General features: G+C 63.6%; 1 protein-coding gene across 3 annotated transcripts in view; it reads right to left on the reverse strand.

Moving 5' to 3' along the window:
- SIDT2 (SID1 transmembrane family member 2) overlaps positions 1 to 13,241 on the reverse strand; it is a 31,839-nt gene that overhangs the window by 11,395 nt on the left and 7,203 nt on the right. The window contains exons 11-25 of one of the 3 annotated variants that reach the window (XM_044996886.1): positions 13,093 to 13,186; positions 12,266 to 12,324; positions 11,936 to 11,947; positions 11,482 to 11,553; positions 11,050 to 11,124; positions 10,484 to 10,546; positions 6,585 to 6,703; positions 4,408 to 4,481; positions 4,040 to 4,106; positions 3,265 to 3,338; positions 2,842 to 2,965; positions 2,415 to 2,532; positions 1,663 to 1,799; positions 1,199 to 1,307; positions 496 to 572 (exon numbers count right to left, since the gene is read on the reverse strand). In XM_044996886.1, the coding sequence (XP_044852821.1) occupies positions 496 to 572; positions 1,199 to 1,307; positions 1,663 to 1,799; positions 2,415 to 2,532; positions 2,842 to 2,965; positions 3,265 to 3,338; positions 4,040 to 4,106; positions 4,408 to 4,481; positions 6,585 to 6,703; positions 10,484 to 10,546; positions 11,050 to 11,124; positions 11,482 to 11,553; positions 11,936 to 11,947; positions 12,266 to 12,324; positions 13,093 to 13,186 (1,274 nt within the window). The remainder of the gene's footprint in view (positions 1 to 495; positions 573 to 1,198; positions 1,308 to 1,662; positions 1,800 to 2,414; positions 2,533 to 2,841; positions 2,966 to 3,264; positions 3,339 to 4,039; positions 4,107 to 4,407; positions 4,482 to 6,584; positions 6,704 to 10,483; positions 10,547 to 11,049; positions 11,125 to 11,481; positions 11,554 to 11,935; positions 11,948 to 12,265; positions 12,325 to 13,092; positions 13,187 to 13,241) is intronic. The other 2 variants (XM_044996887.1, XM_044996888.1) reach the window with 2 other exon arrangements.

The raw sequence follows: 13,241 nt of genomic DNA on the forward strand, positions 1-13,241 counted from the left end.
AGGACCTCGGCTTCCGAACGCATGGTGCCCTGCTGCCCCCGCTCAGATAGCCCAGGCTGGAGCAGGCCCCTGAGCCCCCCGCGAGGGGACAGCGCTTCCTGGGGTGGGCAACACAGCCACTGGCTGGTCACCCCTGGGGCAGGCTCTTGGTTCAGCCCCATTTGTCTCCATCGCAGAGCGGAGTACGCTGGGGATGCGCTGTCACAGGGGGCTGGGCAGGGGCCCAGGGACTGCAGGGTTGCACTGGGAGGCATCCAAGCATCCTGCCCCCGTGCTGGCTGGATGCGTTCCGAACACAGCCCCTGTGCCTGCGGCATGAGGCCTTGCTGGAACATCCACCGTCCAGCACAGAGAGCTCTGGGCCGGCCCCGGGGCACTGGGCCAGGCACACGCCGTTGCAGCTAGTCCTCCTCGTGCAGCGTTAGCCACTCACGGGCTTGTGCCGAGAGTCAGGGGCCTTGGGAGCCTCTGGGCTGAAGTGAGCCGCTCACTCACCACGTACATGGGCCCACTGCACTGGCGGATGCAATCTGTGTACAGCACGTGCACGATTCTGCGCGGTATCCCGGAGTCTGCAGAGAGAGAGGCAGTGCTAGGGCCAGGGGAGGGGGCAGCAGGCCCTTCCCAGGCCCATCCTAGCCCAGCAGGGCACGGATTGCAGGCAGCTCCAGCCGGAAGGGCAGAGGCCTGAACCCTGCGCTCCCAGAGCGGCAGTCCGGCTGGAGGGAGGCCAACGTGAGCGGAGGCTGCCTGCACAGAGCAGGGAGGTGCTGAGCCGCAGCCAGGGGCTCCCCAGCCCATCGCACAGCTGGAAGGGTGGGCGGGACAATGCCCCGTTCATGCCCCTGCAGTGAGTCCCACCACCAAGCTGGCTTGGCTTTCAGACAAGCCCCCGGCGCTGCGGGCTCATCTGAGCAGGGCCGGCCACGCTCAGCCCCACAGGCCCCCGCGTAAGCGCAGGCGTCTCCTGTGCAAGTTGAGCCGAGAGCTCTGACAATGCCCAAGGCGGGAGGGAGCCAGACGTGCTCTGCCGAGCCCAGGACGTGGCGTATACTAAGCAGGGAGGAGGGCTGAGCAGTCACCTGGGTGCAGGCGTTCGAGCGCCATGGGACCACTCGGGCCGCGACGCAGAGACAAGGACCCAGGCGCTAGGGAGTCTGGCTCTGCCCCCCATCCCTGCCCCAGGGCGGGGCCTCACCGAATTTCCAGCGGCCCATGTAGTAGAGCTGCGTGCTCAGCAGCAGGGTGGCGATGATGTGGATGATGGAGAAGAAAATCCAGAACATCATGTTCCCTTTGCCAAAGACCTGTGGGGAGAAGACGGGGTGAGCGGGTGGGAGACGGGGCTTGGGCTGGTCCCCAGGGGCCAGGGGCCCGCGACGCAGGCGTCAGAGCTGCGGTTACAGAAGGAACCGTCAGCACCAGGGAGCTGAGAGAGCCACAAAGCCAGGATTCATGCCCGAGTCCGGCCTGGGGCAAGGCAGCCTGGGTTTTACTGGGGCAACTGCTGCCTTCTCTGGGTGCGGGGTTTGCTGGCCAAGGACCCAGAGGCTCTCAGACAGCTGAGTCCTTAGCCCCTCTGCAGAGAGCCAGTAACGCGCCCGTCTGCACAGGGGCACCGGTGAGCTCCCCCCCAGACACGGCTCCGGGGCTGGCTCTTACCACGCCGATGACAGAGAAGAAGATGACGATGGCCAGGCAGGCGTAGGCGCTGTACGCGCTGGCGTTGATGTCCGGGTGCCGTTTCTGATACAGCTTCAGCATGCAGAGTCCCGCGATCATGTACATGAAGGAAGTGTCTGCAAAAGGACAGTGACCAGACTGAGCGAGGGGCCGGGGAGGGGCAGGCTGGCAGCCCCGCAGCATTGCACGGCCGCAGGAGCCTGGGTCCTGGCAGCCATGGGAGGGAGAGTAAGGCAGGGACATCTCAGACAGGCAGGACAGGAGGAACCTCCATGTCTGAGACACGGCCCAGAGCACAGAGCTGGACTGCCGAGCCGGGGGGCTGGAGCGGTGCTGCACACCCGTCTGCTCGGAGCACAGCGGCTCCCTGAGCTCACTGGAGGGTGGCTGGGGGGGGCTGTCTGATGCCGCAGGCTGAAGCACAAACCCTCCCAGAGCTCCACCGGAGCCAGGGCCCATTCTCTGCCAGCACCACAGCACCGTGGCAGCTGGGTAGGGCCGGGAGGGAGAGAGGGAGTCTGAGGCTGGGAAGGGGGTGAGCTCAGGGGGATGCGGGCAAACGGGCTGCGCTGGGTGGAGAGGAGAGCCCAGGACGCTTGGCCCAATAACTTCCCCTGGCAGTCACCCATAGTCCAGCTCCGTGCTGGAGCCGGGCAGAGGGTGGCAGCTCTCGAGGGCGGGTGCCACTGCAGGGTCAGGGAGCCCCGGGCAGGCCCGGCCTCGGCACTCACCGAACTGGAAGTTGGTGTAGTTGGGGCAGACGTGGTAGCAGGCGCTGAGCAGCCCCTCCATCATGAGCGCCGTGCCCATGGCGTAGAACAGGCCAAAGTGCTTGGGGATGCCACACTCCTGTGGGGGGAGAGGGAGGATGGACACACCCGCCTCAGACAGAAGGCACCTGGCCTGAGCGAGCCCGGCTGCCAGCTCAGAGAGGGGCACCAGGTGGCAGCCCCCCCTTGACGCCCCCCAGAGGAACTCTCCCCGTGCAGCACCCAGGCCCTGCCTGCCCCCACCCCAAGGGCGCAGTCCTGCCCATGCCAGCCAGCATCACGGGGTACGGCAATTACACAGGCTGCAGGGACAGGGAGATCCCCCACCTCGCCTGCCCCACTGGGGGTGGCTCCGAGGGGCAGGGCGGGCGCAAGGGGCGGTGCTCACCAGGGCCTGCAGGTCGTTGCGCATCAGCGCCCGGTTGTAGTTGATCTCTCTCTGCAGGATGATGAGCAGGAAGAGCAGGCCCAGCAGCACGTAGCCCAGATTGCTGAGGATGTTGTTGAAAGCACTGGTGGGAAGCAGATCAGCCCAGGTCACTGTCACAGGGCCGGCTGCGTGGCCCATTCCCCAGAGACTGGTGCCACTGGACAGGGCACTGCCCCCCGCCCCAGGCAGCAGCACCCGCATCCCAGCCAGAGTGCCACGGTCAGGGGACAGCACAGTTCACATGGGCTCCCCTGCCCGGTTCTTTGTTCTCCCCTCCCGGGTGCTAGTGGGGGGCCCAGCTCCCCTCCCCCGCCGTCAGACCGCGGAGGGGCATGTGGGCAGGCCAGGGAGCGGCACGGCGAGCCCCGTGCCAGCTCTTACCTGAGGTTTCCCAGGGGGTGGGCGCACAGGAAGTTATAGTAGCAAATGTCCTGATTCCCTGTCACGTTCACCACCTGCAGCGGGGGAGCAAAGCGAGACCCTGAAGAGGAAGGGCAGGGGACACCAGCTGGAACGGGCCTGGCACAGCTCACAGCCAGGCCTGGGGGGCCCGCGGGGAGGTGTCCCCAGTAGCAACGTGCACTCACCGAGGAGGGGGCAGGCAGAGGACCCAGCAGCACTGGGCGAGTGCAGGACCCCGATGCCGGCCCAGTCTCACGGCCCAGGTGGGGCAGACGGCGAGGGGTGACTCAGGGTTCATGTGTTCTTCCAGCTTCCACCCCGGGGCTGACTACAGCCAGGGCAGGGAGGTGCGCATGTACAGAGGGCATTTGGCCAAGCCTGGCCCTGTGAGAGGCTCTGAGTGCAGAGGGAGACAATGCAGCACTTTGCTGCAGCCGGGCTGGCAGGGCTGGATCTCAGCATGCACCTCGCCCTGCGACGCGTGGGTGACTGAGCCCCGCTTGAGAGGGGAGCGAAGGGGCTGCTTTGCTGCGGGAGCTCCTGGGAGGAGACTCCGCTGGTTTCTTTGGAGCAGGAGGGAACTGCCCCCCCAGCCCATCTCCAATGTTAGCCACGCGGCTGCTTTGAAGCCCAGAGCCCGGCCCTGGGAACTCCCCGAATTCAGAAGAAGGTGAAGCAGGGCAGCCAGCAGCCCCCAGGGGAGAGAGCTGGGATACTGGGGCAGGAGGGGGACGCAGGCAGGGGCCGTCCTTACCGTCTGGTAGGTGATGACCAGCTGTACGACAGGGAGGGCGTAGAACACAGCGATGGTGGCAATATTCCTGCAAGAGAGGACGGCACTGAGCCAGGCGGGCGCTGGCTGGGGACTCCAGCTCTGCCTCCTCCCTGGGGCTCTCCCCACTGCTCCAGCGGCACACGTGCTCTGCAGCACCCCCATGGCGGGATGGCGAGTGTGATGCCAACGCCATGGAGGGCCGGGACACTGATCTACCCACTGCTCTGCAGCAGGGCAGGGCTCCAGCCACCTCCTTAGCTCAGGGGCAGACAGAAGAGACCCGCAGCGCATCCCCCCACCCTCCAGCCCCTCTCCTCCCCTCCCTCCCCAGGCCTGCCCCCGCTCACCAGAAGTAGATCTGGTATTTCTTCCGCAGGACGCGCTTGTCCTTCCGGGCCAGGTCTGCCACGTAGAGGTATTGCTGGGAACAGAGGCAGGATCCTGTCACAGGCCAGGCGGGGCATGCGGCATACAGGGGTGAGGGCACTAGTGCTTGGGGTGGAGCACACCCCGGGAACCAGCCCAGGCTGCTCCGCCTGCAGCTGCAGCGCTACCCCTGCCCCGAGCACTGGCTGGCTGGCAGCCGGGAGACGGCAGCATTCCCGGGGTGAATACGGGCTCGGCCACAGCACTGGACGGAGGCTGGCGCTGAGTGATGGGCACGTACCAGACCGGCCAGCACAGGGTTAACGAGCCCATTGGCACATGGTTCTGGGGCAGTGCCTGGGTATACAGACCTCCCCGCTGCTCCATCACCCTCCGCCCCACATATGCCCTGCTCCAGCATCTCCTCACGGGACATTGCTCAAGCCTGAGCCAGGGTAGCCACACAGGCTGTGCAGTGTGTTCCCACTGCCAAAGAGATACCTAGGACGGGCAGGTGATGCAAGGGCCTGCATATCACGCTCCCCCTGACCCCCCATCAAAGCGATGCCCGGGCTGGGCAGGCGACACAGGGGCCTGCATATCACGCTCCCCCCACCCATCAGAGTGATGCCCGGGTGTGACGTTACTGATATAATCTGGGACCATATAGAACATGGTTTGCAACCAAGGTCCTGTAGTGGCACCAAATCTTAGGTAAAGGGGGTCATCTAAGGTGTCTAAGACCAGGTTATGGGTTGCTGGTTATGATTATGCTGTCTGTATGTCTGTGTATCATTTTGTAGTTGAAGTTATGAGTATTGGCTCTATACTGTCTGTATTTCAAACCTGTGCTGTGTTTCTGGGAAACATCCCAGACAAGTTGGTGTTAGCTCTGCCTAGCCTGCTTGATGGCCCATTAAGGACCATCAGCTACACAATTGACCCATGGAGAGAAGGCAGACACGCCTTGTGACTCAGCAAAGTATGCAGGGACTTGCCCATGTGACTCCAGACTCCATTTTGCTGTAATTTTCCACAGTAAGAACAAAGAGGTTCTTACACCTGGAGAAAGCCAATAAAAGGCTGATGCCTCATCTCCATCTGGTCTTCAGTCCTGCTTCTTACCTCTGGAGGGACTTTGCTACAAGCTGAAGCTCTGCACAAAGGACTGATGACCCATCCCAGCAGGGGATGTTCCAGAGACTTGATTTGAACCTGCAGTTTACTCCATCACTGCTACAAGCCTGAACTAAGAACTTTGCCATTACTGTGTGGGTACAAGTGTTGGCAAACCACGCTGTCCCTGCATTGAACCTTGGTATTGTTCCCCTCATAGTACGGTACAGTAGGTACACTCTGTTATGCAAGTCTTAGTTACACGGAAGACACAAGACAATGGCCCATTGAGGAAAGCCAGCCTTAACCAATTAGTAGGAAATAAACAAGTAAGTAGTAATGAGTAACCTGTCTGTAAGAAAGGGAATAAAAGAAAAGGTCCGGGACTTTCCTAGGACGCCTCTCTGCAGCACCGTCTCTGTTTCCCGTTACTACATTACTGGATGTAATCAATTCCATTTAACCGATTCTAGCTCTCATCTCTACCTTTTTCCCTTTGTGAACAAACCTTTAGATTTTAGATTCTAAAGGATTGGCAACAGCGTGATTTGTGGGTAAGATCTGATTTGTATATTGACCTGGGGCTGGGGCTTGATTCTTTGGGATCGAGAGAACCTTTTTCTTTTATTGGAGTGTTGGTTTTCATAACCATTCATCCCCAGGACGAGTGGCACTGGTGGTGATACTGGGAAACTGGAGTGTCTAAGGAAATTGCTTGTGTGATTTGTGGTTAGCCAGTGGGGTGAGACCAAGGTCCTCTTTGTCTGGCTGGTTCGGTTTGCCTTAGAGGTGGAGAAACCCCAGCCTAGGGCTGTAACTGCCCTGTTTGAGCAATTAGTCCTGAATTGGCCACTCTCAGTTGGGTCCTGCCAGAACCGCATTGTCACACTGGGCTGGGCAGGCGACACAGGGGCCTGCAGATCACGCTCCCCCCACCCATCAGAGCGATGCCCGGGCTGGGCAGGGGATACAGGGGCCTGCAGATCACGCTCCCCCCAACCCCCAATCAGAGCGATGCCCGGGCTGGGCAGGCGACACAGACCTTGGTCCGGATGACGTTCTTGTCGGAGTCTATGTCCGCCAGCGTGTCGTAATCGTCCTCCTCCACCGAGCTGAGGGAGTCCAGGCGGGGCCGGCTGGCCACGTTCTCCAGGGAGCGCTCTGCAAGGGCACAGGGGAGCACCAGCGTCAGTCCGGGCTGAGGCCCACACACCCGGGGCAAGGCCTGGCCCACCCCCTCCCCACAGCCCTGGTGAAGGGATCAGACGCGGGCCCCAATCATTCGTATCACGGAGTCAATCAGAGCCATTCAATCACCCCCTGAGATCATCCCCCCATTCATCGTCCATAGCTCAGTGCAAAGGGATCGAAGGGGCAGCACAGTCCCCACAAGAGAGACCCCCCGCCCCCAATCTGCTGCAGGAGGCTCCATGGCATCCAGCAGATGTTCCCAGCTCTTCAGCGCTGGGGTTCAAGCCGCCGGGCCCTGGGACAGAGATCCCCGTGCACTGAGCTTCCTACGCCCGTCGGGGTAATTACACCCCCAGGGCCATTCCGTTCTGATTGGGCTGATCTGGGTATTGATGAGACAGGGACTTATGCGATTGGTTTGTCATGCTGATGCCCCGCTGCTCTTTCTGAGGGGGACAGGCTGTGTCTGCCGGGCCTCGCGAGGGAGACGGGGCCCCAAACGCACCATTCGAAAGGGACTGAGGGGACTACGGCAGCTCCCTGCAGAACAGAGCCAGGCAGGCAGGTCCACATGGCTCACACAGCGGATTACCCTGGCACACAGGGCCCGCACCCCACAGCGGGGCTCACCAGGGCATCAGTGCCCGGAGAACCTGGAGCAGGACTCGTGCTGGGGGGTGAGCGTCACCCTCAGCGAGCAGGAGGCGGCTCTGACCAGTCTCTGACTGGGCCTTCGCTAGGAACTCAGGGGCGCTGAACTAGTCCAGCTCAGCCTGCTGAGAACTGCAGCCGCCCGTCTCCTCCAGGGCTGCTAACTAGCCGTCTCTCCCAGCCACGGCAAGGCCACCGAGCTGGTTTCGGGGCGGCATGCAGGGCCGACACCCGCTGCTGAGCGGCCTTAGTCACAGGGTGTGGGTCAGGCCTGGCCAGGAAGCTCTGCCGGATCCTGCTGGAACATTAAGTAACTCATGGAGATGTCACACGCCTGCAGAGCACGGCCCCTTTGGCACAGAGACCTGCTGGCTCTCGTCCCACGCTGCCCGGTGCCACGTAGGGTGCCATGTGCAGAGACCAGAGGAAGACAAGTCTGCCCCCTGCCTAAGGCACCTCTCGGCACACAGTCCTTGTCCTGGCCAATGCACCAGGGCAGCCCCATGCTGCGTGTGGGTCTGGGGAGGGCAGGCAGTCATGCACAGCTCGCTGGCACAAGACACTGCCTCCCGGGGCTGTTCGGTTGTTACTCTGTCCTGACAAGCACATAAGGCTGCTGCGTGTCTGCCGCTCCCTGGCTCACTCTGCTAGCAGCTGAGTGCCTGGCCGCTAGCCAAAGGCTGCCAGCCTCGGGGGCCGAAGGGCCATTGTGACCCTCCCGTCTGCCCCCCGGCGTGACACAGGCCAGGGAAGCTCACCCACTGAGGAGCCGACAGAGGACAGGGAAGCCAAGCCCTGCATGAGGCCAGGGAGCTGTGGCCACTCTGGGAAGGCGGCTCTTTCTTTTGATGTGTAGCCGGGGGCTCCAGGCCTGGCCATCATGGCATTGGCAGGCGTTGGCAAGGTGCTGCTCACACAGCATGAGCTGGGACATTCTGCAGGGGACGCTGCCTCTGCCCCACTGCAATAGGGCTGCTCTCTCTAAATCCACCCAGAACCCCGGTGCCCCTCAGAAAGTGCAGCCCCCAGCCACGGCAAGCCTGGGCAGGGGTCCTCCAGGGCTTCACATTACCATCTCAGACCCAGGCAGATGTTTGGGGGGGCGAGGGTCAGCCAGTGAACAGTCCAGAGATCGTCCCTCCCTTTCCAGGCCACTGAACGGGGCCCACAGAGCCAGGGCCAGGGGGGCGTTCTCGGCTCAGACGGGTTATACGGGGCCGTAGGGATCGGCAGCCACGCCCCGCGCTCTCAATCAGCTGAAACGGGGCTGATTTGCCTCCGTCTGGTCAGGGCACCTCGCCGCCTCCCCTCCTGCACCACAACTGGTGGAGAGAATCTACCCTCTCTGCTGAGCTTCTGCACCCCATCCCGCCCCGCCCCGCACGAGGGACCAGGAGAGGACGACGACCGAGCTTCCCCTGGACTTTCCACCCCTGCCTCTGAGGAGACAGCAGGACAAGCCAGGCCTCCCAAGTGACCCTCTGTGCTGGCCCTGGGTCTCCCCTCCCACACCCTCCTCCGCAAACCTTACAGTCCAGCTAGGAGCCTGGGCATGTTGGGAAAGGTGGGGGGGGGGGCACTGTCTCTCACACAGCACCGCCAGTGCCCCTCAGTCCTGACCTGCCGCCTCCGTTACCCCAGCCCTGGGCCCCCCGACACCCCACACACAGCACCGCCAGTGCCCCTCAGTCCTGACCTGCAGCCCCCGTTACCCCAGCCCTAGGCCCCCCCCCGACGCCCCACACAGCACCGCCAGTGCCCCTCAGTCCTGACCTGCAGCCCCCGTTACCCAGCCCTGGGCCCCCGACACCCCACACACAGCACCGCCAGTGCCCCTCAGTCCTGACCTGCAACCACCCGCAGCACCGCCAGTGCCCCTCAGTCCTGACCTGCCGCCCCCGTTACCCCAGCCCTGGGCCCCCCGACACCCCACACACAGCACTGCCAGTGCCCCTCAGTCCTGACCTGCAGCCCCCGTTACCCAGCCCTGGGCCCCCCGACACCCCACACACAGCACCGCCAGTGCCCCTCAGTCCTGACCTGCAGCCCCCGTTACCCAGCCCTGGGCCCCCCGACACCCCACACACAGCACCGCCAGTGCCCCTCAGTCCTGACCTGCAGCCCCCGTTACCCAGCCCTGGGCCCCCGACGCCCCACACACAGCACCGCCAGTGCCCCTCAGTCCTGACCTGCAGCCCCCGTTACCCAGCCCTGGGCCCCCGACGCCCCACACACAGCACCGCCAGTGCCCCTCAGTCCTGACCTGCAGACCCCGTTCCCCAGCCTGGCCCCACCCCCCGACACCCCACACGCAGCACCGCCAGTGCCCCTCAGTCCTGACCTGCCGCCTCCGTTACCCCAGCCCTGGGCCCCCCGACACCCCACACACAGCACCGCCAGTGCCCCTCAGTCCTGACCTGCAGACCCCGTTACCCAGCCTGGCCCCCCCCCCCGACACCCCACACGCAGCACCGCCAGTGCCCCTCAGTCCTGACCTGCAGCCCCCGTTACCCAGCCTGGCCCCACCCCCGACACCCCACACGCAGCACCGCCAGTGCCCCTCAGTCCTGACCTGCAGCCCCCGTTACCCCAGCCTGCCCCCCCGACACCCCACCCGCAGCCCCGCCTGAGCCCCCGAGTCCTGACCTGCAGCCCCCGTTACCCAGCCTGGCCCCACCCCCCGACACCCCACACGCAGCACCGCCAGTGCCCCTCAGCCCTGACCTGCAGCCCCTGTTACCCAGCCCTGGGCCCCCCGACACCCCACACGCAGCACCGCCAGTGCCCCTCAGTCCTGACCCCTGCCACTCCACTCCTGGCTCCCCTGAGCAGAGGCTGAGAAGCAGGCAGAGTTGAGGGGCCCATGGAGACGGCTGCTCCCAGGACGCCCACACATTGGAAGATGGGAGCGTTATGGGATGGCTCGTGGCTGGAGGGACTGTTCAGCGGCTGTCCCTGGATCAAGGGACGACAGATGGGAGTGAAGGGGCTGGTCGAATGAAGGGTCTGTCCCCAGGTAACGTGGAGCCGAGGGCTCCGCAATACATTGGATTGATTCGAGTTCTCCTAGCGCCTTTTCTGCTTAACATCCACATCTACCCATAGCAATGCACAGGTGCCTCATCTGGCTGGAGGGGACGCGTCGCTTGAAGCGGTCCAGCCCTTGAAAGGAAAGGGAGAGTTACTGGGAGGGTGGATAGGGCGCCGAGGAGGGTCCCATGGAGCCAGCCAGGCAGTTTCACTCCTCCTCTGCTACCCAAGCCAGACAGGGACAACCCAGTTCAAGGCCTGCCCAGTACATTGGTCTTTCAAAGCGGAGCAGAGTTGGCGAGGCTGGGGCAGAGTTCTGCATGAGGAGGAGAGCCTGGGAGCCCCAGCTCCTGGGGCAAACTCCGCTCCCCAGAACCAAGCCCTCCCCGGAGAGCCTTTCACACTCAGGCCCCCGGACGCGGGGGCAGATGCACCCCGCCCCCCAGGCTTGGCGTCACACGGGATGAGCCCAGGCAGTGGGCCTCAGACAGGGTCTCGGTGCATGGAGCGTTTGCAGCAGGGATGGGCTCCCAGGCTCTGGGATTGCTCGGGTGTGGACTCTGCAGTGCAAGACCCAGCTCTGGATCGCAGGGGCCGTCTGGCTGGCCAGTCATTGCTGGTTTCTTGCGGCTCACCTGTGTACCCAGAGGAGATGTCCGTGGAGCCCATGCTCTCGGTGATGCCCTCGGTGCTCAGAGTGGAACTGTTCTCTGGAAGGAGAGTTAGAACAAGGGGGTGAGTGGAAGCGGTCAGACGCCCCGCCAGGAACGGGCTCCTGGAGAGCAGAGGGCAAGGTTCCAGGAGCTCACACAGCAGGGGTGTGGGGAGGGGGGGTGGAGGTGGGGGGGGGGAATAAGACGCTATTGTATCTGGAGACCCTGGCTTGTCCCAAGTCACCGCCTGGGGGAGAGGAGACGAACGAGACGCCGGTCGCAGAGTCAGGAATAGGGTCCAGCCATTGCCAAGGGACTAGCAACCTGCCCCCACCCCCAGGGCCCACTCCCATCTCCAACCGGCCCCGGAGCCCCATGCGAGCGCGAGGGTGCAGTGCTCCTGCTGGTGCTTACCCAAAGAGCCGTAGCCGTAGCCGTGGTAGGGAGGGTGACCCAGGAGGGAGTCCGGGGTGATGCGCGGATGCCCTGCAAGACACCGCAGGAGCCTGGGTCAGGCAGGCAGCAGCCTTCACACACGTCACCCCCAGCAGCACAGGGGGCACGTGTGCTCGAGGGCCGGGGCAGGGTCTCAGTGGGGTGAGCGTAGCTCTTTGGGCTCTAGATGGTATCTGCTCAGGACAGACCCTGAGGGTAGCTGGGTGAGGGAGGGGACGACACGCCAGGATTGTGGGACATCAGTGGAGCTGGGTGAGAGGCGTTTGCACTGCACCCTGCATCCCTCGCTTTAGCAGCTCGTGCGTCCTACGGAGCAAGACCCTGCCCTGCCCACCTCCAGCTGGAGGGCAGCTTAGGGCCAGCACGTCAGGGCACCAAAGGGATCTGTGAAATAACGGAGGCTGACGCTTACCCAGTAAAGACGCTGGGAGGGGAAGTTCCCCAGGAGTGATGCGCAGGCAGAGAGAGAGAGAGAGAGAGACGGACAGACAGACGGACAGACAGTCACTGACAGCAGCAGATCACAGATGATGCGGAGCTTAGACCCGGCACACTAAGGACCCGTCCACCCATCTCCCCACAACGCAGGGAGATCTGTGCATAGAGAAAGGACCTGGCTCTGAAGCCCCCCGCCTCCAGCACATTAACCAGCAAATATGCATCTCCACTGCCCCCCGGGCTCTACGTGACGGGGCCAGCTCCCAGAGTCCCCCCCCCCCATGGGCCCTGGGGGGGTCCATACCTGTGTCTGTGGTGGGCGTGTCCATGGCAGCCAGGAGTCTTTTTCTCTTCTTCTGTTGTCTGCAAAAAAGCAAGAGAAAACCTGAAACAGAAGGGCCGGGAGGCAGCTCCCTCCTGCCGCAGACCCAGGTCCCATCGGGCAGCCGAGGGCTGCAGAGCTCAGATACCTCCCAACCTCGTCAGGGTTTGCCCAGGGAAATCCAGCCCCGGCGCTGTCCCTGGCCGAGACGTAGCAACCCCACACCACGTCTCCTGGGATCTGCTCACACAGAGTGCCGGAGCCGAATGAAGGGTTCACCCAGCCCTGCCGCAGCTATGGCAGAGGCACATGGAGGCTGGGGGGCGAGGAAGGCTGCATGCGTCCCTCCAGTACTGATGACCTTCCCCATGGCCCTTTGGAGACACGGCCGCGCCACGTTCCGACGTTCCCAGTGTCGGTGGGGGGCGTCGCTGGGCCGGACCCTGGAGATGGTGGGGATGCCCAGCCCTTGGTATATAGGGAAACAGGCCGCCTATCCTGGGGTGGAGGGGAGGGGAGGTCTCATCCCTGGCTGCTTTTTCTGGCATCAAGGCCCCGGCTCTCAATTCCCAGCCTGCTGGACGATAGCTACCCTGCACCAGCTGCTCCGCATCACCGCACCAGGCCCCGTGGCTACACAGGCTGGGAGGGGGAGCTGAAACCCACTCTAGTTTTGCAGAGCTGAGCCCAGCGGTGGCGGGTAAGTGAGAGGGAGGGGAGGGACGAGGGGGTGAGCTGAGCCAAGCTGGCAGCCCGGTCCCGGAGCCCCGTGGGGTGGGCAGCGCGGGACGCGAGGCACAGGGACTCACCTCCAGGTCTCACAGCAGGCGATGAGCAGCGTCAGCAGGTAGAAGGAGAGGAAGATCCCCAGGCAGAAGAGCATGGCGCCGACGTAGACCTCCGCTGCGGAGAGAGGCAGCGGGAAGGGGGATTACGGGACAGCAGCAGCCCGCGGTGC

This window comes from Mauremys mutica, chromosome 22 (assembly GCF_020497125.1).
Source record: "Mauremys mutica isolate MM-2020 ecotype Southern chromosome 22, ASM2049712v1, whole genome shotgun sequence".
NCBI classification, from domain to species: domain Eukaryota; kingdom Metazoa; phylum Chordata; order Testudines; family Geoemydidae; genus Mauremys; species Mauremys mutica.